This window comes from Salmo salar, chromosome ssa03 (assembly GCF_905237065.1).
Source record: "Salmo salar chromosome ssa03, Ssal_v3.1, whole genome shotgun sequence".
Classification (NCBI taxonomy): domain Eukaryota; kingdom Metazoa; phylum Chordata; class Actinopteri; order Salmoniformes; family Salmonidae; genus Salmo; species Salmo salar.
The window spans coordinates 168,772-196,229 of NC_059444.1; the positions used below are offsets into that span (position 1 = coordinate 168,772).

Consider the following 27,458-nt stretch of genomic DNA (forward strand, 5'->3'; position numbering starts at 1 on the left):
TTCAGTGAAACTAGAAACAAAACTTACAAAGAACGTGAAGTCGAGTGTCACAAGCACATACAAAAACAAACAATATCCCACAAACACAGGTGGGAAAACTGCTACCTAAATATGATCCCCAATTAGAGGCAACGATTACCAGCTGCCTCTAACTGGGAACAATAAAAAAACACCAACATAGAAAATATAGACTAAAACACCCCCTAGTCACACCTGACCTACTACACCATAGAGAACCAAGGGCTCTCTATGGTCAGGGCGTGACAGTACCCCCCAAAGGTGCGGACTCCGGCCACAAAACCTGAAACCAAATGGGGAGGGAAAGGGGTGATTAGTGTCGGTGGCGGCTCCGGTGCAGGTCGTAGCCCCCGCTCAGACCCTGGATCCGGCCATCGCGCCCGGGCTGAACGCCGTGCCTGGACTGGGCACCGGCGCAAAGGATGGCTCTGGCCATGGAGCTGGGTTGGACGCCGTGCCTGGACTGGGCACCGGCGCAGAGGAAGGCTCCGGCTTTGGAGCGGGACTGGACGCCGTGCCTGGACTGGGCACCGGTGTAGAGAAGGCTCCTGCCATGGAGCGGGACCGGGCGCCGTGCCTGGACTGGGCACCGTCGCAGAAGAAGCCTCCGGCCTGTTGACTGTCACTGGAGGTTCCGGAACGTTGACCGTCGCTGGAGGTTCCGGACTGTTGACGGTCTCTAGAGGTTCCGGACCGTTGACCGTCGCTGTCACGCCCTGACCTACTACACCATAGAGAACCAAGGGCTGTCTATGGTCATGGCGTGACAAGATGCAAGACGGTGTATTGCAAAAAATGACTGAGCATGTGCACACGTGCGCTTCACACTGCTACAACATGATAGCTGCAGGACATAAACAGCAGAGAAGTTAGGTCTAACTCTTCATACTGGTACAACGTGATAGCTGCAGGACATAAACAGCAGAGAAGTCTAGTCTAACTCTTCATACTGCTACAATGTGATAGCTGCAGGACATAAACAGCAGAGAAGTTAGGTCTAACTCTTCATACTGGTACAACGTGATAGCTGCAGGACATAAACAGCAGAGAAGTTAGGTCTAACTCTTCATACTGCTACAATGTGATAGCTGCAGGACATAAACAGCAGAGAAGTCTAGTCTAACTCTTCATACTGCTACAACATGATAGCTGTAGGACATAAACAGCAGAGAAGTCTAAAGTTTCATACTCTTAGTAGTTTAAGACATTTCACCTTGCACACCATCGATGGCCATGTATAGTTATTTTAATCTCTACTGTCTCAGTGAGGAGAGTTATTCAGAGATATGTATTAGAATGTATGTCTGCATCTATCTCAGAGGTTTTTCAATGGCGATAACATTCACACCATTTGAAACTTTGGCGGTTCACTTCCTGTTAAACTGTAAGCAGAGGTTTAAACTGACACTCTGATATGATGTTGACACCAGCAGCAAGATGAACAGTAGATAGCTCAATGCAAGACGGGCGCACTCACAATATTAACTACTGTCTCCTGAGTGACATGGACACCAGAGATAATATTTAATCAGAGATGTCTCTGTCTTTTTTCAGAGAGGGCCTAAGGTCTACAATTACTCTCACTTCTCATATCCTCTTCCTCATCCTCTATCGACATCAGAACAAGTGGAGAGACACTAACTGCATTGCACACTACTCTACCAACTTCCTGTTTATCAGAGGAAAGTATGGTGTCACTAAGAACAGAAGTGTGAATGAGTGTAACAACAGCTATGTGTGAGAGTCAGCGTGTCACGTGCTACTTACTGGGAAAAAGGAAAACGACTTACTGTAACTTGCATGTTGATCATTTGCATGAGACCTGGCTCGGATTAGAGTACTACACTTCTCAAGGGCTGTGTCTGAGGAGTCCTGTGTGTAATTCCTCCCTTCATTCACCAGGAATAAGGGGTGTGTCTGAGGAGTCCTGTGTGTAATTCCTCCCTTCCTTCACCAGTAATAAGGGGTGTGTCTGAGGAGTCCTGTGTGTAATTCCTCCCTTCCTTCACCAGTAATAAGGGGTGTGTCTGAGGAGTCCTGTGTGTAATTCCTCCCTTCCTTCACCAGTAATAAGGGGGTGTGTCTGGGGAGTCCTGTGTGTAATTCCTCCCTTCCTTCACCAGTAATAAGGGGTGTGTCTGAGGAGTCCTGTGTGTAATTCCTCCCTTCCTTCACCAGTAATAAGGGCTGTGTCTGAGGAGTCCTGTGTGTAATTCCTCCCTTCCTTCACCAGTAATAAGGGGTGTGTCTGAGGAGTCCTGTGTGTAATTCCTCCCTTCCTTCACCAGTAATAAGGGGTGTGTCTGAGGAGTCCTGTGTGTAATTCCTCCCTTCCTTCACCAGTAATAAGGGGCGTGTCTGAGGAGTCCTGTGTGTAATTCCTCCCTTCCTTCACCAGTAATAAGGGGGTGTGTCTGGGGAGTCCTGTGTGTAATTCCTCCCTTCATTCACCAGTAATAAGGGGTGTGTCTGGGGAGTCCTGTGTGTAATTCCTCCCTTCCTTCACCAGTAATAAGGGGTGTGTCGGGGGAGTCCTGTGACATTGGAGTGAATTCCCTGTGTGCCCCGCCCATCTGACTCCCATTGACCCCAACACCTCTGGATGTTTTACATTACCATTTGTATCACTTTATATTGACCTCAGGACGCCGGTTCACCTCCTCAGGACTCCGGTTCACCTCCTCAGGATGCCGGTTCACCACCTCAGGACTCCGGTTCACCTCCTCAGGACGCCGGTTCACCACCTCAGGACTCCGGTTCACCTCCTCAGGACGCCGGTTCACCTCCTCAGGACGCCGGTTCACCGGTTCACCACCTCAGGACGCCGGTTCACCACCTCAGGACGCCGGTTCACCACCGCAGGACGCCGGTTCACCTCCTCAGGACGCCGGTTCACCACCTCAGGACTCCGGTTCACCTCCTCAGGACGCCGGTTCACCGGTTCACCACCTCAGGACGCCGGTTCACCACCTCAGGACACCACCTCAGGACTCCGGTTCCCCACCTCAGGACTCCGGTTCACCTCCTCAGGACTCCGGTTCACCTCCTCAGGACTCCGGTTCACCATCACACATTGAATTCAGAAAGTATTTAGACCCTTGACTTTTTCCACATTTTGTTACATTACAACGGCAGTGTAGCCTAGTGGTTAGAGCGTTGGGCTAGTAACCGAAAGTTTGCAAGTTCAAATCCCCGAGCTGACAAGGAACAATCTGTTGTTCTGCCCCTGAACAATCCAGTTAACCCACTGTTCCTAGCCTGTCATTGAAAATAAGAATTTGTTCTTAACTAATTTGCCTAGATAAATAAAGGTAAAATAAAAACCTTATTCCTCTCCATCTCTCTCTCTCAATTAAATTACATTCAAAGGATTTATTGGCATGGGAAACACGTTTACAATGCCAAAGCAAGAGGAATGTGAAATGAACAACAGACAACATTAGTAAACATTACACTCACAAAAGAATATAGGCGTTTCAAAAGTTATATTATTGACTAGGTACAGTGTTGTAACAATGTGCAAATAGTTGAAGTATGAAAGGAAACAGATAAATATAGGTTGCGATGGTGTTTGTGTTCCACTGGTTGTCCCGTTCTGGGTCACAATTCTTGCAGCTGTGGTGACACACACCTAATAGATATGGGAGTTTCTCTCTCTCTCTTGTGTGTGTGTGTGTGTGTGTGTGAAAAGGAGAAAGAGGTAGTGAGAGGTTGAAAATGTGTGTGTTCTTAGTTACCATCCATGTCTCGGTCATATCCCTTTGACTAGCTGTTATCAGTCATATCCCTTAGACTAGCTGTTATCAGTCATATCCCTTTGACTAGCTGTTATCAGTCATATCCCTTAGACTAGCTGTTATCAGTCATATCCCCAGACTAGCTGTTATCAGTCATATCCCCAGACTAGCTGTTATCAGTCATATCCCCAGACTAGCTGTTATCAGTCATATCCCCAGACTAGCTGTTATCAGTCATATCCCCAGACTAGCTGTTATCAGTCATATCCCTTAGACTAGCTGTTATCAGTCATATCCCCAGACTAGCTGTTATCAGTCATATCCCCAGACTAGCTGTTATCAGTCATATCCCCAGACTAGCTGTTATCAGTCATATCCCCAGACTAGCTGTTATCAGTCATATCCCCAGACTAGCTGTTATCTGTCATATCCCTAGACTAGCTGTTATCAGTCATATCCCCAGACTAGCTGTTATCAGTCATATCCTTAGACTAGCTGTTATCAGTCATATCCCCAGACTAGCTGTTATCAGTCATATCCCCAGACTAGCTGTTATCAGTCATATCCCCAGACTAGCTGTTATCAGTCATATCCCCAGACTAGCTGTTATCGGTCATATCCCCAGACTAGCTGTTATCAGTCATATCCCCAGACTAGCTGTTATCAGTCATATCCTTAGACTAGCTGTTATCAGTTATATCCCCAGACTAGCTGTTATCAGTCATATCCCCAGACTAGCTGTTATCAGTCATATCCCCAGACTAGCTGTTATCAGTCATATCCCCAGACTAGCTGTTATCAGTCATATCCCCAGACTAGCTGTTATCAGTCATATCCCCAGACTAGCTGTTATCAGTCATATCCTTAGACTAGCTGTTATCAGTCATATCCCCAGACTAGCTGTTATCAGTCATATCCCCAGACTAGCTGTTATCAGTCATATCCCCAGACTAGCTGTTATCAGTCATATCCCCAGACTAGCTGTTATCAGTCATATCCTTAGACTAGCTGTTATCAGTCATATCCCCAGACTAGCTGTTATCAGTCATATCCCCAGACTAGCTGTTATCAGTCATATCCCCAGACTAGCTGTTATCAGTCATATCCCCAGACTAGCTGTTATCACCTGTTGTATTCGGCACTTGTGACAAATAACATTTTATTATTCCCCACCACCTGGGACCTGTAACACATGCGTAATACAATAATAGGAGAAAGCATTGTCACTTTAATACCACTCACCTTGAATTAAGAATCATGAAAGTCAGTGAAGAGGACCGTGCTTAGAAGACAGAACAAAGAATAAACATGGGTAATGTAGTTGACAAAACCCCAGTGAAAAGAAACAACAGCAAAGTAGGGGTTATAAAACAGCATTTTATTACTGCTCCCTCACACCCACAGTGACTTATAACACTTTACTTTAACACATGGAGTAGCAAAGGGTTGTTATCATCATTCATTTGTAAGCGTGGTTTTTATTCAAGCAAAAGACTTAAAAAGTAAAAGCCACACACACTTCACTGTCTCCAAAGATACATTTAATCTGGAACGTTATATTCCTTTACTACAAAAACATACACAACCTTAATAAAATGATAGTAATAATATAATGTAAAACATATACAACCTTAATAAAATAATAGTAATAATATAATGTAAAACATACACAACCTTAATAAAATGATAGTAATAATATAATGTAAAACATACACAACCTTAATAAAATAATAGTAATAATATAATGTAAAACGTACACAACCTTAATAAAATAATAGTAATAATATAATGTAAAACATACACAACCTTAGTAAAATAATAGTAATAATATAATGTAAAACATACACAACCTTAATGAAATGATAGTAATAATATAATGTAAAACATACACAACCTTAATAAAATAATAGTAATAATATAATGTAAAACATACACAACCTTAATAAAATAATAGTAATAATATAATGTAAAACATACACAACCTTAATAAAATAATAGTAATAATATAATGTGAAACGAACACAACCTTAATAAAATGATAGTAATAATATAATGTAAAACATATACAACCTTAGTAAAATAATAGTAATAATATAATCTAAAACGTACACATCACCACTATGTAGATGGTTTGTTTGCTCCAATCCACATCAGTACAAGTTATTCTCTGCACTCCGGAACTGCACATCCCACACCAGACAAGAGTTATGATACAATCCAGATATTAACCTACTGTAGCATGGGAGAGTAACCTCTAGTAGCATGGGAGAGAAACCTACAGTAGCTTGGGAGAGTAACCTACAGTAGCATGGGAGAGTAACCTACAGTAGCGTGGGAGAGTAACCTACAGTAGCATGGGAGAGTAACCTACAGTAGAATGAGAGAGTGATTTACAGTAGAATGAGAGAGTAACCTACAGTAGCTGAACAGTCAACTCAGCCATATGGGAGAGTAAACTACAGTAGCTGAACAGTCAGCTCAGCCATATGGAGAATAACCTACAGTAGCATGTAGCTGAACAGTCAACTCAGACATATGGGACAATAACCTAGAGTAGCTGAACAGACAACTCAGCCATATGGGAGAATAACCTACAGTAGCATGTAGCTGAACAGTCAACTCAGCCATATGGGAGAATAACCTACAGTAGCTGAACAGTCAGCTCAGCCATATGGAGAATAACCTACAGTAACATGTAGCTGAACAGTCAACTCAGCCATATAGAGAATAACCTACAGTAGCATGTAGCTGAACAGTCAACTCAGCCACATGGGAGAATAACCTACAGTAGCATGTAGCTGAACAGTCAACTCAGCCGTATGGGAGAATAACCTACAGTAGCATGTAGCTGAACAGTCAACTCAGCCATGTGGGAGAATAAACTACAGTAGCTGAACAGTCAACTCAGCGATATGGGAGAGTAAACTACAGTAGCTGAACAGTCAACTCAGCCATATGGGAGAGTAAACTACAGTAGCTGAACAGTCAGCTCAGCCATATGGAGAATAACCTACAGTAGCATGTAGCTGAACAGTCAACTCAGACATATGGGACAATAATCTAGAGTAGCTGAACAGACAACTCAGCCATATGGGAGAATAACCTACAGTAGCATGTAGCTGAACAGTCAACTCAGCCATATGGGAGAATAACCCACAGTAGCTGAACAGTCAACTCAGCCATATGGAGAATAACCTACAGTAGCTGAACAGTCAGCTCAGCCATATGGAGAATAACCTACAGTAGCATGTAGCTGAACAGTCAACTCAGCCATATAGAGAATAACCTACAGTAGCATGTAGCTGAACAGTCAACTCAGCCACATGGGAGAATAACCTACAGTAGCATGTAGCTGAACAGTTAACTCAGCCGTATGGGAGAATAACCTACAGTAGCATGTAGCTGAACAGTCAACTCAGCCATATGGGAGAATAACCTACAGTAGCTGAACAGTCAACTCAGCCGTATGGAGAATAACCTACAGTATCTGAACAGTCAACTCAGCCATATGGAGAAATACCTACATTAGGATGTAGCTGAACAGTCAACTCAGCCATATGGGAGAATAACGTACAGTAGCATGTAGCTGAACAGTCAACTCAGCCATATGGGAGAATAACCTACAGAAGCTGAACTGTCAACTCAGCCGTATGGAGAATAACCTACAGTGGCTGAACAGTCAACTCAGCCATATGGAGAATAACCTACAGTAGCTGAACAGTCAACTCAGCCGTATGGGAGAGTAACCTACAGTAGCATGTAGCCGAACAGTCAACTCAGCCATATGGAGAATAACCTACAGTAGCATGTAGCTGAACAGTCAACTCAGCCATATGGAGTATAACCTACAGTAGCATGTAGCTGAACAGTCAACTCAGCCATATGGAGAATAACCTACAGTAGCTGAACAGTCAACCCAGCCATATGGAGAATAACCTACAGTAGTTGAACAGTCAACTCAGCCATATGGAGAATAACCTACAGTAGCTGAACAGTCAACTCAGCCATATGGAGAATAACCTACAGTAGCATGTAGCTGAACAGTCAACTCAGCCGTATGGAGAATAACCTACAGTAGTTGAACAGTCAACTCAGCCATATGGAGAAATACCTACAGTAGCTGAACAGTCAACTCAGCCATATGGAGAATAACCTACAGTAGCTGAACAGTCAACTCAGCCATATGGGAGAATAACCTACAGTAGCTGAACAGTCAACTCAGCCATATGGGAGAATAACCTACACTAGCATGTAGCTGAACAGTCAACTCAGCCGTATGGAGAATAACCTACAGTAGCTGAACAGTCAACTCAGCCGTATGGGAGAATAACCTACAGTAGCTGAACAGTCAACTCAGCCATATGGAGAATAACCTACAGTAGCTGAACAGTCAACTCAGCCATATGGAGAATAACCTACAGTAGCTGAACAGTCAACTCAGCCATATGGAGAATAACCTACAGTAGCTGAACAGTCAACTCAGCCATATGGAGAATAACCTACAGTAGCTGAACAGTCAACTCAGCCATATGGAGAATAACCTACAGTAGCTGAACAGTCAACTCAGCCATATGGAGAATAACCTACAGTAGCTGAACAGTCAACTCAGCCATATGGAGAATAACCTACAGTAGCTGAACAGTCAACTCAGCCATATGGGAGAATAACCTACAGTAGCTGAACAGTCAACTCAGGATTCATTTCCTTTTACTTTGAGTCCTTAGTGGTGAATTACTACGACAATAAAGAGAACAGTCCTTCTGTTATCAGTTCATTGTATTGTTATTGCATATGTTTTGTTATTTTTATTATAATGTATTATACATTTGTATTGTTATATATTGTATGTACTTGACAAGGTAAATTGAATAAGCAGAAAAAAGTTTACGATTGATAGTACTTAGCATAATCCTATTTAGCAGTTCAGAGTACCGAGGATGAATCCTATTTCTCACAGATCCATCTGTATTTATAGGAACAGTAATAGTCCCACCATTCTCCTTTGTCTGATGTCCAGGAGTAGAAATACACACAGTTGTCAGCCACGCCACCATTAGGCTCTCCACTGTCCCAATACCTGTAGGAGAAACAACACATAGAATCAGACTGTCCACTGATCCAATACCTGTAGAAGAAACAACACATAGAATCAGGCTGTCCACTGTTCCAATACCTGTAGGAGAAACAACACATATAATCAGACTGTCCACTGTTCCAATACCTGTAGGAGAAACAACACATAGAATCAGACTGTCCACTGTTCCAATACCTGTAGGAGAAACAACACATAGAATCAGACTGTCCACTGTTCCAATACCTGGAGGAGAAACAATACATAGAATCAGACTGTCCACTGTTCCAATACCTGTAGGAGAAACAACACATAGAATCAGACTGTCCACTCTGAACCTACTACTCCAGACAGTGACGTCATAGTGACACAGAATTCATGAATGTCTTACTTTGTGGTCAGTGGTGTGTCGTCCACCCATTTCCAGGTCCCCTCAGTAACAGAGTCAGTCAGACCAATCCAGACATAGTCATATACTCCACATAACCAATTGACCAATGTCTGTAGTTAAGGGAGAGAGACAACATTGTTAATCTCTCTCTCTCTCTCTCTCTCTCTCTCTCTCTCTCTCTCTCTCTCTCTCTCTCTCTCTCTCTCTCTCCCTCTCTCTCTCTCTGTGTGTGTGCATGCTGGGAGTTTTTTGGAGTTTGAGTGTTTGGTGCGGAGGACTCTGTCCTAACTTTCTAGACTCTTTTCTTGATCTTTTCTTACATTTTATTTTCTATGGTGGAGGGTTAATGCAATATTTGTTTTAGCGGTATCCACCGTTTTTTTTCAGAGTTAAGGTGGAAGAGGACAGAGTAAGGTTTCTGGGGTTTGCAAGGTGTGGTATGCGCGATGGCTTCTCAGCCTACGCGGAGGAGACGCTGTCGATACGGCATGGATTCAGGTGTGTTCCTGAGAATGGAGTTAAGGTGGAGGAGGTTCTGCTCGCGGTCGACGAACAGGTAGGAGCTGAATTTATACATTCTGCTTCTAGAATGAACAAAGCAGTGGTGGTGTTCATGAAAAGAGAAAATTTGGTTGGTAGGCTAATTGCTAGCGGAATATTTGTAAGGGATGTGTTGGTGCCAGTTTTACCTCTTTCCACCCCTTCGACAAGAGTAGTTGTTGCAAATTTACCTCCGTTTATTACGGACTATCAAATCAGGAAAGAGCTGAGTCGTTTTGGTAAGTTTGCTAGCGGGTTTCGTGTACTGTCGGCAGGTTTTCAGGCAGCTGCTGTTAAGCACGTTGTTTCGTTCCGGAGGCAAGTGTTTATGTTTCTGAACAACAATGAGCAACAGCTAAATGTGCATTTTAAAGTGAGGCATGGGGAGGGGCTCTATGCAGGGTTTGCCAGCACAGACAGTCTACGGTGTTTTGAGTGTGGGGGATTTGGGGCATAAGAGCTTTGCGTGCCCACATAAAGGCCATAGACAAAGTGAGGGTACAAGCGCCGGTGGGGGAAATCGAGGTCAAAGTGCAGGGGGAAATGAGATGCAGACAGCAGAGGCTGGGCCTAGTCATACCAGGGATGGTGGGGTAGCTGAGGCTGGGTCTAGTAAGGCAAGAGATGGTGGGGTAGAGGAGGCTGGGTCTAGTCAGACTAGAGATGGTGGTGTAGTGGAGGCTGGGTCTAGTCAGGCTAGAGATGGTGGTGTAGCGGAGGCTGGGTCTAGTCAGGCTAGAGATGGTGGGGTAGTGAAGGCTAAGCCTAGTCAGGCTAGAGATGGTGGGGTAGCTGAGGCTGGAGGATGGTGTAAATGATGCTGGGCCTAGTCATGCTATGGAGGGTGGTGTAGAGGATGCTAGGTCTAGTCAGGTTATGCTAGTGGATGAGGAGAGTATAGTGGGGAAGTGTAAGAGACTAGGGGGGGAGGAGGAGGGTGCCAAGCGGAAAAGGAAAAAGGGTGTGGTTAAAGGCATAATGGAAATTTTGCCTGTTGCTGTGGGGGATGCCATGACCAGAGAGGAAGAGCAGGTGGTCAGGGTGGGAGATAGAGATGAGGAGGAAAGTGAGTCTGAGGAAGAGGATGAGGAGATATTTTTTTCAGACTCCTCTTCAATAGGCCCGGAGCTGACAGCCAGTCAAGCAGAGGGGTCTAAGTACACGTTGAGAGAACTGACAAAGTTCCTGAATGAGACCAAGGGGAAAAAAGTTAATCTTGAGGCTTTTTTCCCTGATTCAAGAAAGTTTGTACGATCAGTACAACATGCTATGAAAAATGAGGGGCATGGTGTCCTCTCACCTAGGAAACGGTTTAGGTTGAGGAAGTGGGTCACAACAGTGCGTAAGGGTTTACCTTCAGACACTGTTTAGATGTATACTTTCTTTCTGACACTGGGGTTTTTGAGCTTTGCTATTGGTCTTTTTTCTCTGCTGGCTTTTCTCCCACTTCTTATGGAGACTCTACGGGTAGGCTCGCTCAATATAAATGGCGCCAGAGATGCGGGAAAGAGGAGTGTGTTGGGTGAATATGTAAAACAAAAAAAGTACAGGTGTTGTTTCTGCAGGAGACACATAGTGATGTGTTGAATGAAGTCGATTGGGGGCTCTGGTGGAAAGGGGCAAGTGTGTTGAGCCATGGGACAAATCTTAGTGCAGGAGTGGCAGTCCTTTTTGCACCGGGTCTGTCTGTAAAAATGTGCTCCTCAAAGGAGGTGTGTAGGGGTAGGCTCCTTGTTGTTAAAGCAGAAATTAACAACATGGGTTTTGTCTTTATAAATGTGTATGCGCCTAACACAGGGAGAGAAAAAGGGGTTCTATTTGGGAGTCTTAGACAGGAACTCTCACAGGTAGCGCCTGAGGAGACACTGGTGGTCGGAGGGGACTGGAACTTCACAATGGATTTTACAAAAGACAGAAATGGGGAAGAGCCTCATTCAGTGTCAGTGGGAGTGTTAAGGGACATTATTAATCAGTTCGACTTAGTGGATGTTTGGAGAACTAAACATCCGAACACAAGACAGTACACATGGGTGAAGGTTTTTGGGGCTAGGGTGGGTGCAGCCCGACTTGATCGGTTTTATATGTCTAGGAATCGGAGCAATAGGCTGTTGGGCGCTACCATTCTCCCGGTGGGGTTTCCCGATCATCACATAACCATGGCTCGGCTGTCTATTTCACCAGGGCCCCGGCAGGCATCCTATTGGAAATTCAATGTAAAGCTCTTACAAGATGCCACTTTTTGCGCAGGTTTCCAGACCTTCTGGGAAAGGTGGAGGCAGCAAATAGAGGAGTATGAGTCTCTGAGCCAATGGTGGGATGTGGGGAAAGTCCAAATTCGGCTTTTCTGTCAACAATACACAGCTCTCTCATCCTCAGAGGCTAGGAGAGTATTGGGGGAACTAGAGCGGTGTATTAGTGAGATGGAGGTAGAGATGGTGGGGCAAGGCAATGTAGGCCTCCAGGCTAATTTAGCTGAATTACGCAGGGACCTGGGCAGTTTTTTCCAGGTTAAAGCAAAGGGAGCACTTGTAAGAGCTAGATTCTCCATGCTCAATGAGATGGATGCTCCCAGCTCCTTCTTCTTTGGTTTGGAAAGACAGAGCAGTGAAACCAAAGGTATGCATTGTCTACGGCTGTCTGATGGGCGGGTGACCTCTGTGGTGGGTGAGATGCGGGAGCGGACTGTGGAGTTTTATACTGAATTGTATAGGGCAGAAGAGTGTGATCCTTTGTGTGCTCAGGTCTTGTTCACAGGACTCCCTAAACTCTCTCTGGCACAGAGGGACGATTTCGACGTTCCTCTGTTGTCCCATGAACTGGCAGAGGCCGTAACCCAGATGTCCCCCGGTCGTGCACCGGGGGTCGATGGACTCCCAGTGGAGTTTTATAAAAAATTCTGGGGAATAATTGGACAGGACTTCTTTTGCGTGTTGCGTGAATGCGTCGGGGTAGGAGAGTTGCCGATGAGCTGCCGTCGGGCGGCTCTGACTCTCCTGCCCAAAAAAGGGGACTTGTGTGAACTTAAGAACTGGAGGCCTGTGGCATTGCTCTGTGCGGACTACAAGATATTTGCCAAGGTCCTCTCTAACAGACTGAAGTCCCACTTGGACTCGATAGTACTTAAGGACCAAACATATTGTGTACCGGGACGCTCAATCACGGACAACCTGTTCTTAATTAGGGACATGTTGGACTTGTCGAGAGGTTCTAATGTGAACTTTGGACTGGTCTCTTTAGATCAAGAGAAGGCTTTTGACAGAGTGGACCATGAATATCTGTTTAATGTGATGTCTGTGTTTGGGTTTGGGAGGAGTTTTTTGACCTGTGTGAAGCTATTGTATGCTGGGGCGTCATGTATGGTTAAGGTGGGAGGGGGGCTCAGTAGGCCAGTCTGGGTGAGACGGGGCATTAGACAAGGATGCCCTCTATCTGGGCAGTTATACACACTAGCCATTGAGCCTTTTTAGTACTGCTACACAGGAGACTGCAGGGAGTGTGCTGGACAGGTATGGGTGTGGTGACAGGCATAGCAGTGTCAGCATATGCAGATGATGTTTCTGTCATGGTCAGGGATGGTAAGGATATGCAGGCACTGGAGACCAGTCTGAAGGTGTACGAGGGAGCTTCATCAGCTAAGGTAAACTGGGGCAAGAGCAAAGCTCTGTTATGTGGGGCATGGGGGGATAGGGCTCCTCCTCTGCTTCCAGGGGGTTTGCAGTGGGGTTGTGAAGGGCTTAAAGTGTTGGGGGTGTACCTGGGCTCGGAGAGGTGGGTCAGGAAGAACTGGGAGGGGCTGTCACAGGCAGTGGTGTCAAGACTGGCCAGGTGGAGGTGGCTCCTGTCCCAAGTGTCATATAGAGGGAGGGTGCTGATAATTAACAACCTGGTGGCATCCTCCCTGTGGCATAAACTGGCTGTCCTCAACCCCCCCGCCGGTCGGCTCGCAGGCCTGCAACGCAAGCTGGTGGACTTCTTCTGGTCGGGCCATCACTGGCTGAGGGCGGCAGTGTTGTATATGACCGTCCACGAATGAGGACAGGGCCTGGTGGAACTGGAGAGCAGGATGGCTGCTTTCCGGCTAAAGGCGGCACAGAGACTGCTGTACCATACTGATGTTGGCTGGAGGGAACCAGCATGCGCGCTGCTGAGGAGAGCTGGAGATTTAGGGTTGGACCGGCAGCTGTTCCTCATGAAGCTGGAGAGGCTGAGTACAGCAGGTCTCTCAGATTTTTACTCTGCGGTGCTGAGGGCCTGGCAGCTGCTAAGGCACACACGAGAAGGGGGTGTGGAGCCTGGGCTGTGGGTGTGGGAGGAGCCTATCTTCCACAACCCAGCCATCCCTCTGAGATCGGTCCAGTCGGCCACCCTGCAGAGGCAACTGATGGCAGGGGGTGTAAAAAGGCTGGGTGACTTGAGACTCCTGGGAGAGGAGGGGTGGAAAAGCCCGGAAGTCTTGGCACAGCAAACAGGAATAACGTCTCTTAGGCTGCTGGAGAGATTCCTGGAGGAGGTCCAGGAGGCACTGTCTGAGCCGGTAAGGGGGATGTTTGAGCAGCCAAAGGGAGAGGGGCCACCAATGTTTCCGCCACTGCAGGTGACGGCAGAGACTGGAGACTGGCAAGGGGGTCTGGAGGACTTGTTAGATTTTAACACTCCGAGCCTGGGGGAGTTTGAAGGGGTGGGAGGTAAAGCCCTCTACAACCTCTGTGTTAAGGTGAGGAACATTAGGAGCCTAACAGGAGTGAAGGCACATCAGTGGCAGGGTGTATGTGGAGCGGAGAGTATGGTGGGTTTTAGATGGAGGGGGCTCTACAAACCCCCAGTACCAAAGAGGTCAGGGGACCTCCAGTGGAGGGTTCTTCATGGAGCCCTGGCCACTAACAGCTGGTTGGCACGGGTTGAACCGGGAGTCGGGCAGGAGTGTCCTTTCTGTAAAATGAAAGAAACTGTGATTCATGTGTTTTCTGTGTGCACCAGATTAATGCCATTAATGTCTCTGTTGGAATGTCTGTGTGAGAGGTTGGGGGTGGTCTTTACTGGTGGGGTGTTCATAATGGGATACAGGTATTCAAGTAAGGAGAAGGAAAAATGTGTTTTGTTGAATTTTCTGTTTGCTCAGGCAAAGTTAGCTATTTGGCTAACAAGGAGGAACAGGGTCAAAGGTGGGGGGATAACAGACCCTTTATTATTGTTTAATGGGATGGTCTCTGCGCGCCTTAGGGTTGAGTTTGAGTTCTATAAAATGATAAAAAGTGTGGAGATGTTTCAGGAGATATGGTGTGTTGGGGGGCTGTCTGTATAGCTGGGGAAGATGTTTTGGATATACGGTTGTAGGAGTGGGTATTGTCTTGAGTATTGTGATGTTGGTTTGTATCATGTGGTTGCTGGAAAGGCGAGTATGGTACATGTATGCATTACAGGATGTATTTTTGGTTTTATTTTTAAGGGGGAGGTTGGGTGGTGAGTTTTAAATGAAATGAGAATGTTTCAGTAAAGAAAGTCAAAAGTCTCTCTCTCTCTCTCTCTCTCTCTCTCTCTCTCTCTCTCTCTCTCTCTCTCTCTCTCTCTCTCTCTCTGAAACATATGTTTACATTGTCAAAGCAAGTTAACTAGATTATAAACAAAACTGAAATAAACAATACAAATGAACAGTAAACATTATACTTACAAAAGTTCCAAAACAATAAAGATATTTCAAATGTCATATTATTTGCAAGTAGTTAAAGTACTAAATAAATCAATAAAGATAGTAAAGAAAATAAAAATGCAAATCAATTTATAAAATTTCTGACATGCGTTTTTCTGGATATTTTGTTGTTATTCTGTCTCTCACTGTTCAAATAAACCAACCATTAGAATTATAGACTGATCCTTTCTTTGTCAGTGGGCAAACGTACAAAATCAACAGAGGATCAAATACTTTTTTCCCCCACTGTAGCCGGTCTTCTGTTGAGTGCCAGGTGTGCCTACGGCGGCCTTTCTCAATACAAGGCTATACTCACTGAGTCTGTATATAGTCAAAGCTTTCCTTAAGTCTGGGTCAGTCACAGGGGTCAGGTATTCTACCACTGTGTTCTCTCTGTTTAGAGCCAGATATCATTCTAGTTTGCTCTATTTTTTGTTAATACTTTCTAACATGTCAAGTAATTATTATTTGTGTAATTGTGTTGCTGTCCTGGTGCTCTGTGGGGTCTGTTTGTGTTTTTGAACAGAGACCCAGGACCAGCTTGCTTAGGGGACTCTTCTCCAGATTCATCTCTCTGTAGGTGATGGCTTTGTTATGGAAGGTTTGGGAATCGCTTCCTTTTAGGTGGTTGTAGAATTTAACGACTCTTTTCTGGAATTTGATAATTAGCGGGTATCGGCCTAATTCTGCTTTGTATGCATCATTTGGTGTTTTACATTGTACACAGAGGATATTTTTAGAATGATGTATGCAGAGTCTCAATTTGATGTTTGTCCCATTTTGTGAATTCTTGGTTGGTGAGCGGCAATGGGTTCTATAACTGATTAAAACAATGTTTAGCCAGATCCTAATTGGTATGTCAATTTTATGTTCCTTCTGATGGCATAGAAGGCCCTTCTTGCCTTGTCTCTCAGATCGGTCACAGCTTTGTGGAAGTTACCTGTGGAGCTGATGTTTAGACCGAGATATGTATAGTTTTGTGTGCTCTAGGGCAACGGTGTCTAGATGGAATTTTTATTCATGGTCCTGGCAACTGGACCTTTTATGGAACACCCATTATTTTTGTCTTACTGAGATTTACTGTCAGGGCCCCGGTCTGATAGAATCTGTGCAGAAGATCTAGGTGCTGCTGTTGGCCCTCCTTGGTTGGGGACAGAAGCTCCAGATCATCAGCAAACAGTAGACATTTGACTTCAGATTATAGTAGGGTGAGACCGGGTGCTGCAGACTGTTCTAGTGCCCTCGTCAATTCGTTGATATATATGTTGAAGAGGGTGGGGCTTAAACTGCATCCCTGTCTCACTCTCTTTTTGTCTCTCACTCACTCACTCACTCACTCACTCACTCACTCACTCACTCACTCACCCTCTCGCTTTGTCACACACCTGTTTCTCTTCGCTGTTGATGACCACCAAGTCTGCTCCTCTATTTCTGCAGTCCTGTCTGCTCTCCTCCCAGGATTTGTACTCAGTAGAGACGTAGTAACAACTGCTATCAAGCTTCTTCCATTCTTGCGGACACACTAGAAGTTGAACATTTCTTGCTTTAGTCACTTAAATACGACGTTTAATTAAGTATCAATCAAACACTCAAGGAAGACACTAACTAATGGACGGTTTGGAAGCATCATTTTTCATTTAATATAAGTTAAATTCCTGTCTGTAAGTGACGTGAACTGATACAGAGACTGTCAAACAGAACAGTCATGAGACTATTTGACTCACCTTTCTCAACTAAAGATTGTTTCAGACGTTCTATCTCTTTCTGTAGCTGGTCTCTCTCTTTGGTCAGGGTGTTGTATCTGGTCTGTAGCTGGTCTCTCTCTTTGGTCAGGGTGTTGTAACTGGTCTGTAGCTGGTCTCTCTCTTTGGTCAGGGTGCTGTTGCTAGTCTGTCGCTGGTCTCTCTCTTTGGTCAGGGTGTTGTTGCTAGTCTGTAGTTGGTCTCTCAAGTTGTTGCCGCTGGTCTGTAACTGGTCTCCATCTTTGGTCAGGGTGTTGTAACTGGTCAATTGGTTTCTCTCTGAAATAATGAGATCATTGAACAAGGTAACAGTGGAAAAGTTAATCAGACATTACCAAGGTTGGGGTCAGTTGCATTCAATTCCAGTCAATTCAGGAAATACACTGGAATTCCAATTGATTTCCAATTTTTGGAATTTAAATTTGGCTTACTTTCTGAATGGAATTGACTGAAATGTAAATGTAATTGAACCCTGGTCATTACATCACTGATGATGAAGAATGTTTGAGTGAGAACATATCAAACTCACGGTAGAGTAACAGGCCTATGATCCCAGCCAGTAGAAGAACACACAGCAGCCCCAGACACACTGCAACAGCTCCAGAGTATCTCTTCCACCACTGACAAAACACTGAAGCACAAATGATTACCATAAGAACTTGCTCTTTATCAGCGTTGTAGTTGGTTTCTACATATGTGTCCAGTTTCTCTTTGAAAAACGCATGGAACAGACCACCAGAACTGAGTTCCAGAACCTCTAACAGATGATTGGCTTGAACATAATGCAGAGTCCAGGTACCCAAATGACTGCCGGCACCTATTTCAATCAAAATGAAACGTAATTTGTCATTTGCTTTGTAAACAACAGGTGTATGCTAATAGTAAAATGCTGAATTACGGGTCCTTTTCCAACAATGCCGAGTTGAAGATAAAACATTTAAAATAGCGACACAATAAATAAATACACAGTGAAAAAACTAAGAAGAATAACAAGTCAAAATAACATGGCTACAGTGCATTTGGAAAGTTTTCAGACCTCTTGACTTTTTCTACATTTTGTTACGCCTTATTCTAAAATGGATTCAATTGTTTTTTCCCTCATCCATAAAAATTGTCTTGATCAATCTAGACACAGAGCCTTTTTGGTACAATGTTCACTATTCGAGCAACAGCCCAACTCTTATGGTAGTGAACGGGTCAAGATTTCCTTCCTGACTGGCTGCCTCCGTGTAGCTCGGCCGGGCCCGTCTCTCTCAGAGGAGAGGCAGCGGCAAATCAGCACTAGAAGCTGCCTGTTCTGTGGCCAGGTTGGTCACTTTGTCTCCACTTGTTCCCTGCGTCCAGCAAAAGTGGTGCTCAGCAGTAGTGGGGGATATACTGTTGAGCCAAATCGCCGGCCCATCTCCCCCAGACCCCTGCTTGACGGGCGCCCTCGTGTTGCAGAGCCTGGCTTTTCCCTCTGCCTGCTCTCACTGACTCAGGCGCCGAAGAGAGTTTCCTGGACTGTGGTGTCGTTAACAGTCGGGCTTGGACACTGTTCCACTCGATTCACCCCTTGATTCCAACGCTCACAACGGACAGCTCCTCGCCCGTCTTTTTATTTTATTTTTTATTTCACCTTATTATTGACATACAGTCAATAATACAGTAGAAAAATAACTCTATATACAATGTGAGCAAATGAGGTGAGATAAGGGAGGTAAAGGCAAAAAAAGGCCATGGTGGCAAAGTAAATACAATATTGCAAGTAAAACACTGGAATGGTAAATTTGTAGTAGAAGAAAGTGCAAAGTAGAAATAGAGATAATGGGGTGCAAAGGAGCAAAATAAATAAATACAGTAGGGGAAGTGGTAGTTGTTTGGGCTAAATTATAGATGGGCTACGTACAGGTGCAGTGATCTGTGAGCTGCTCTGACAGCTGGTGCTTAAAGCTAGTGAGGGAGATAAGTGTTTCCAGCTTCAGAGATTGTTGTAGTTCGTTCCAGTCATTGGCGCAAAGAACTGGAAGGAGAGACGGCCAAAGGAGGAATTGGCTTTGGGGGTGACCAGAGAGATATACCTGCTGGAGTGCGTGCTACAGGTGGGTGCTGCTATGGTGACCAGTGAGCGGAGAGAAGGGGGGACTTTACCTAAGCAGGGTCTTGTAGATGACCTGGAGCCAGTGGGCTTGGCGGAGATTATGAGCGAGGGCCAGCCAACGAGAGCGTACAGGTCGCAGTGGTGGGTAGTATATGGGGCTTTGGTGACAAAACGGATGGCACTGTGATAGACTGCATCCAGTTTGTTGAGTAGGGTATTGGAGGCTATTTTGTAAATGACATCGCCGAAGTCGAGGATCGGTAGGATGGTCAGTTTTACGAGGGTATGTTTGGCAGCATGAGTGAAGGATGCTTTGTTGCGAAATAGGGAAGCCAATTCTAGATTTAACTTTGGATTGGAGATGTTTGATGTAAGTCTGGAAGGAGAGTTTACAGTCTAACCAGACACCCAGGTATTTGTAGTTGTCCATATATTCTAAGTCAGAACCGTCCAGAGTAGTGATGCTGGACAGGCGGGCAGGTGCAGGCAGCGATCGGTTGAAAAGCATGCATTTAGTTGTTACTTGTATTTAGGAGCAGTTGGAGGCCACGGAAGGAGAGTTGTATGGCATTGAAGCTCGTCTGGAGGGTTGTTAACGGGATCGATTTGACAACATCCGGTGAAATGGCAGAGCGCCAAATTCAAAAAAAATATTTAAAATATTTAACTTTCAAGTGCACACACCAAATTAAAGCTGAACTTCTTGTTTTCTAGCCACCGTGTCAGATTTCAACATGGCTTTACGGCGAAAGCAAACCATGCTATAATCTGAGGACAGCACCCCATCAAACAAACACTGACAATCATATTTCATCCCGCCAGGCGCGACACAAAACTCAGAAATAACATATAATTAATGCCTTGCCTTTATCTCGCCATCACAGTGGACAACTCCATTGTGTCCTCCTCCCAGAGTGCTAAGAGCCTCGGCGTGACCCTGGACAACACCCTGTCGTTCTCCGCTAACATCAAGGCGGTGACCCGATCCTGTAGGTTCATGCTATACAACATTCGCAGAGAGTACGACCCTGCCTTACACAGGAAGCGGCGCAGGTCCTAATCCAGGCACTTGTCATCTCCCGTCTGGATTACTGCAAATCCCCTGTTGGCGGGGCTCCCTGCCTGTGCCATCAAACCCCTACAACTCATCCAGAACGCCGCAGCCCGTCTGGTGTTCAACCTTCTCAAGTTCTCTCACGTCACCTCGCTCCTCCGCACACTCCACTGGCTTCCAGTTGAAGCTCGCATCTGCTACAAGACCATGGTGCTTGCCTACGGAGCTGTGAGGGGAACGGCACCTCCGTACCTTCAGGCTCTAATCAGGCCCTACACCCAAACAAGGGCACTGCGTTCATCCACCTCTGGCCTGCTGGCCCCCCTAACGCTGCGGAAGCACAGTTCCCGCTCAGCCCAGTCAAAACTGTTCGCTGCTCTGGCACCCCAATGGTGGAACAAGCTCCCTCACGACGCCAGGACAGCGGAGTCAATCACCACCTTCCGTAGACACCTGAAAACCCACCTCTTTAAGGAATACCTGGGATAGGATATAGTAATCCTTCTAACCCCCCCGCCCCCCCCCAAAAAAAAACATATAGATGTACTATTGTAAAGTGGTTGTTCCACTGGATATCTTAAGGTGAATGCACCAATTTGTAAGTCGCTCTGGATAAGAGCGTCTGCTAAATGACGTAAATGTAAATGTAAAAATGACGAGCTTCTTCTGTTGGCACTCCAATATGTCCCATAAACATCACAAATGGTCCTTTTGTTTGATTAATTCCTTCGTTATATATCCAAAATGTCCACGTTTGATCCAGGAGAAACACCGGTAACAACTTGCGCAATATGACTACAAAATCTCTCATAAGTTACCTGTAATCTTTGTCCCAGCACTTCAAACAACTTTCCTAATACAACTTTAGGTATTTTTTTACGTAAATAATCGATAAAATTTAAGATGGGATAAACTGCGTTCAATACCGGAGGAAAACAAAGTGGAGAGTGTTTTTCAGGTCACGCGCCTCTATCAAACAGTACACTTCACTCGACCCTCTTTCTGAACAGGGCTACTTCTTCATTACACAAAGGAAAAACATCAACAAATTTTTTAAAGACTGTTGACATCCAGTGGAAGCGATAGGAACTGCAAGCAACTGCCTTAAAATTCTAGATTCTCAATGAAAACCCATGCATATATTTATTGGCTTTGGATAGAAAACACCCTAAAGTTTCTAAAACTGTTTGAATGGTGTCTGAGTATAACAGAACTCAAATGGCAGGCCAAAACCTGAGAAGATTCCATACATATGACTATTTTACACCATTTTAAAGACAAGACTCTCCTTTATCTAACCACACTGTCCGATTTCAAAAAGGCTTTACTACAAAAAGCAAAACATTAGATTATGTCAGGAGAGTATCCAGCCAGAAATAATCTGATACCCATTTGTCAAGCTAGCATATAATGTCACAAAAACAAAACCACAGCTAAATGCAGCACTAACCTTTGATGATCTTCATCAGATGACATCAGATGTTTTGTTCAATGAAGTTCATATTTATTTCAAAAACCAGCTTTTTACATTAGCATGTGACGTTCAGAACTAGCATTCCCACCGAACACTTCCGGTGAATTTACTAAATTACTCACGATAAACGTTCACAAAAAACATAACAATTATTTTAAGAATTATAGATACAGAACTCCTTTATGCAATCGCGGTGTCCGATTTTAAAATAGCTTTTCGGTGAAAGCACATTTTGCAATATTCTGGGTAGATAGCTCGCCATCACGGGCTAGCTAATTTGACACCCACCAAGTTTGGTACTCACCAAACTCAGATTTACTATAAGAAAAATTGGATTACCTTTGCTGTTCTTCATCAGAATGCACTCCCAGGACTTCTACTTCAACAACAAATGTTGGTTTGTGTCACGTCCTGACCAGCAGGTGGAGTAGGTGTATAAGTGTTGGTCAGGGCGTGGCAGAAAAGTTGTGTTTTCTTTGTTCTGTCTAGGTTGGGTGTTTCTATGTAGAGGTAATTGGGGTGGACTTCCAATTGAAGGCAGCTGTGTGGTGTTGCCTTTGATTGGAAGTCCTATATTAGTTGGGTGTGTTTGTCTGTGTGTTTGTGGGGAATTGTTGTGAGCACTGCTTTTTTTGGTTTAGCCTGCTACACTGTCGTATCGTGAGTACTGTTCATTGTTTTGTTTATTGTTTTTTCAGTGGATGCTTTACTCCTTTTTAAAAAAAATTAAAATATGAGCATCCATATTCCCGCTGCGCCTTGGTCCTCCTTTCAACAGCACAATGGATTATGTGACAGAATTTCCCACCAACACAGGACCAAGCAGCGGAAGAATTCTGGCGAGGACTGGGGAACACGACGGGTAAGGAGACCGAGAGGCACCCCCAATAATTTTTTTAGGGGGGGGGCACAAGGGCTGTGTGACGGGGCAAGATTGGAAACCCAGGCCAGCGCCCGTACCCTTGTTAAAAGTAAACAGACTGGACAGGTCCCGTGCTTTGGGGTAGGTGCCATGGTAAGGCCTGGTATTTTTAGGCCAGTAGGCTCAATACCAGCACCCCGCACGTGCCGGGGGAAAGTAGGCATCGAGCCAGCACCGGAGATGCCAAGCCTGCGCTTAAGACTGCCAGTGCGACTCAACGGTCCGGTGTTTCCCGTTACACGCACTAGCCTTGAGGTGCGTGTTCCCAATCTGGTACGCCCAGTACCAGCACCACGCACCAGGCTTCAAGTGCATAAACCCAGCCTCGCCAGTCAACAGTCACCAGAGCTGCCCGCCAGTCAACAGTCGCCAGAGCTGCACGCCAGTCAACAGTCGCCAGAGCTGCCCGCCAGTCAACAGTCGCCAGAGCTGCCCGCCAGTCAACAGTCGCAAGAGCTGCCCGCCAGTCAACAGTCGCCAGAGCTGCCCGCCAGTCAACAGTCGTCAGAGCTGCCCGCCAGTCAACAGTCGTCAGAGCTGCCCGCCAGTCAACAGTCGTCAGAGCTGCCCGCCAGTCAACAGTCGCCAGAGCTGCCCGCCAGTCAACAGTCGCCAGAGCTGCCCGCCAGTCAACAGTCGCCAGAGCTGCCCGCCAGTCAACAGTCGCCAGAGTGGCCCGACCGCCCCGAACCGCCGGAGCGGCCGGACCGCCCCGAGCCGCCGGAGCGGCCGGACTGCCCCGAGCTGCCGGACTGTCCCGACTGCCTGGAACGGCCAGAACCTGAGCCGCGTCCAACATAGGTGGGTTGGGGAGGGGGGATGTAGCACAGTGCCGTCGTTGACGGCAGCCACCCTCCCTTCCCTCCCTGTAGTTAGGGGGAAATTTACGGGTTGTTTTGGGTGTTCTGTATTTTTTCTTTTGAAGGTGCATTCGGGGTCTGCACCTTTAGGGGGGGGGGGGGTAATGTCACGTCCTGACCAGCAGGTGGAGTAGGTGTATAAGTGTTGGTCAGGCGTGGCAGAAGAAGTTGTGTTTTCTTTGTTCTGTCTAGGTTGGGTGTTTCTATGTAGAGGTAATTGGGGTGGACTTCCAATTGAAGGCAGCTGTGTGGTGTTGCCTTTGATTGGAAGTCCTATATTAGTTGGGTGTGTTTGTCTGTGTGTTTGTGGGGAATTGTTGTGAGCACTGCTTTTTTTGGTTTAGCCTGCTACACTGTCGTATCGTGAGTACTGTTCATTGTTTTGTTTATTGTTTTTTCAGTGGATGCTTTACTCCTTTTTTTTTAATTAAAATATGAGCATCCATATTCCCGCTGCGCCTTGGTCCTCCTTTCAACAGCACGATGGATTATGTGACAGTTTGGTTCCAAATAATCCCTAGTTATATCCAAATAGCGGCGTTTTGTTCGTGCGTTCAAGACACTATCCGAAGGGTAACGAAGGGTGACGCGCCGGCGCATATCGTGACAAAAAAATTCAAAATATTCCATTACCGTACTTCGAAGCATGTCAAACGCTGTTTAAAATCAATTTTTATGCGATTTTTCTCGTAAAATAGCGATATTATTCCGACCGGGAGACGTCGTTTTCGTTCAAAGACTGAAAATGTAAAATGGACTCTTCACGTGCACGCCCGTCTCATTGTTCTCAGATCGACCACTATCCAAATGCGCTACTGTTTTTCAGCCTGGGACTGCAGAGTCATCATTCAACGTTCTGGTGCCTTCTGAGAGCCTATGGGAGCCTTAGAAAGTGTCAAGTTACAGCAGAGATCCTCTATTTTCGATAGAGATGACAAAGAAAGCCAAGAAATGGTCAGACAGGGTACTTCCTGTACAGAATCTTCTCAGGTTTTGGCCTGCCATATGAGTTCTGTTATACTCACAGACACCATTCAAACAGTTTTAAAACTTTAGGGTGTTTTCTATCCAAATCAAACAATTATATGCATATTCTAGTTTCTGGGCAGGAGTAATAAACAGATTACATCGGGTACGTTTTTATCCGGCCGTGAAAATACTGCCCCCTATCCATAACAGGTTAAATACATTTTAGAATAATGCTGTAACGTAACAAAATTTGGAAAAAGTCAAGGGGTGTGAATACTTTCTGAATGCACTGTATATACAGGGAGTACCAGGACCAAGCTGATGTGTAGGGGTATGAGGTAATAGAGGTAGCTATGTACAGGGAGTACCAGTACCAAGCTGATGTGTAGGGGTACGAGGTAATAGAGGTAGCTATGTACAGGGAGTACCAGTACCAAGCTGATGTGTAGGGGTACGAGGTAATAGAGGTAGCTATGTACAGGGAGTACCAGTACCAAGCTGATGTGTAGGGGTACGAGGTAATAGAGGTAGCTAGTGCCATCAGAAAAGTGCCTTTTTCCACATTTTGTTGTTACTGACTGACTTTTAAATGATGTTTTATCACTGGCCTGCACACAATACCCCATAATGTCAAAGAGGAATTATGTTTATATATATATATATATATATATATATATATATATATATATATACTGACCTGTTATAACATATAAGGTTTTATATATAAAATGAAAAACTGAAATGTTTTGATTCAATAAGTATTCAACCACTTCAACCTAAATAAGCTCATTTATAATAAGTCATTTGCTTACAAGTCAAATAATAAGTTGCAATGAATCACTCTGCTTGCAATTATAGTGTTTAACCCTCTAGAGTCTGAGCCGGGGGAGGGTCTGAGCCAACATATGGAATTGTTTTAAGATACCAAGGATTATTTAGCTATTTGATTTATAATTTTAAGACCCATTAATGTATAAAAAGAAATGTGAAAAAATTATTACATGAAGCATTGAATTTGGCATTTACGCTATTAGCCAATGGAAACACATTGAATAACAGGTTCACGACATGGAACAACAGATAGTCCCCAAAAATATCAAAAGGATGTTTGTTCTGAAGTGCCCTAAATCTGAGAGATATTAGAAAGATCAGGAAACATGTAATTTTTTTTACATATATTTATCCCCTTATTTTAGGCACTAAACTATCTCCATATATACTTCCATTCACTTTCTTTTTACTGGTACCTTCAGAGTGGTGTGAGGCTTGTGGACGTCCTAAATGGAGAACCCCATCCCGTTTGTGAGAGTCTCATCTTTCAATAGAGTGGTTATAATAGTTTGTAGGCCAAACCGTTCAGATGCTACGTAAGATTTTGAGAGAAGACCGATTTTCAGGATGTCTCATGGTCTGACAAACATCGCTCTAGCTCTGCCACATTTCACCACAGATACAGAAGGGTGATATCTGAGGATGGATCAACATTGTAGTTACTCCACAATACTAACCTACTTGACAGAGTGAAAAGAAGGAAGCTTGTACAGAATAAAAAATATTCCAAAACATGCATCTTGTTTGCAACAAGGCACTTAAGTAATACTGCAAAGAAATGTGGCAAAGCAATTCACTTTTTGTACTGAATACAGGGGGGCAATCCAACACAACACATTACTGAGTACTTCTCTCAATAGTTTCAATCATAGTGGTGGCTGCATCATGTTATCGGTATGCTTGTAATTGTTAAGGAATGGGGAGTTTTTCAGGATAAAATGTTTTATAGAATGGAGCTCAGTACAGGAAAAATCCTAGAAGAAAACCTGGTTCAGTCTGCTTTCCACCAGACAACCAACAACACAAGACCAAATCTACACTGGAGTTTGCAGAGTTACAGTTGTGATCTAAATATGCTTGCAAATCTATGGTAAGACTTCAAAATGGTTGCCAAGCAATGATCAACAACCAATTTGACAGAGCTTGAAGAAATTTGAAAAGAAAAAGCTCTTAGAGATTCAACTTACCCAGAGACTCACAGTTGTAATCGCTGCCAAACGTGATTCTAACATGTATTGACTTGGGTGTGAATATTTATGTAAATGAGAAATGTCTGTATTTATGTTGTGTGTGGTGTCAGTGTCGGTACATGTGAGCCTGTTGTAGAATCCAGTGTGTATGCATATAGTCAGTGTAGGAAATGTAGTGCAAAAAAAGTTGTGTGTGTGTGCGGGTGCATGTGTGTGTGTGTGTGCATGTGTGTGTTGGGGTGTAAGTGTGTGTCAGTGTCAAGCACTATACCAGGATAAACTGTTACCTGAATGTTGATCACCAACTCCATCCTTCTTGCAGGGCATGATGGGTCTTTCGTTGTTGTATATTTGATCATTAAAATCCATGGTCTCTATTTCATTTATTTTTTTGCCTCTAAATCCATCGCTGTTTTCATAGATTTCCTCTGACATCTTTACACACGTGTGTTCAAATGCAGTAACTTCTACTGTTGTAACTTCTACTGTTGTAACTTCTACTGCTGTAAAGTCTGCTGTTATCTCAGTTGTAGGTTTGTGTCTGTTCTCTGCACAGCTGGAGCCTCTGTGTGACTCAGTCTAATGTAAGAGACAGTTTTAACTGTCAACCTCATTAAAGGGGAAACTGTCTAACCAATAGTATGACACTAACCACCACCATGTGACTCCAGACTTATTTTCTGAGAACCATGTTTGTTTCCCACAGTGAAGATTAGTTTGTATATTTAGTTTATGTTAGTTTAGTTTACCACAGTGCAGATTAGTTCGTATATTTAGTGTATTCTACTGATCACAGCTTGATGATGAAGAGTTAATGATTTGTATCAGCTGTGTATTGTTATGGAAAAAACTAAAACATGCACCTCTTGGGGTTCCCAGGACTGAGTTTAGGA

At 44.6% G+C, this 27,458-nt stretch overlaps 1 protein-coding gene across 1 annotated transcript; it reads right to left on the minus strand.

Annotated features, from left to right (window-relative positions):
• Window positions 1-8,402: 8,402 nt before the first annotated feature.
• Window positions 8,403-27,209, minus strand: LOC123741884 (CD209 antigen-like protein E). The gene is made up of 6 exons (XM_045716165.1): window positions 26,853-27,209; window positions 17,715-17,816; window positions 17,168-17,464; window positions 16,829-16,965; window positions 9,218-9,327; window positions 8,403-8,832 (listed from the first exon to the last, which is right to left on the minus strand). The coding sequence occupies exons 1-6, from the start codon at window positions 26,998-27,000 to the stop codon at window positions 8,700-8,702; spliced, it is 927 nt and encodes a 308-aa protein (XP_045572121.1). The 5' UTR covers window positions 27,001-27,209; the 3' UTR covers window positions 8,403-8,699.
• Between the last annotated feature and the right edge of the window lie 249 nt (window positions 27,210-27,458).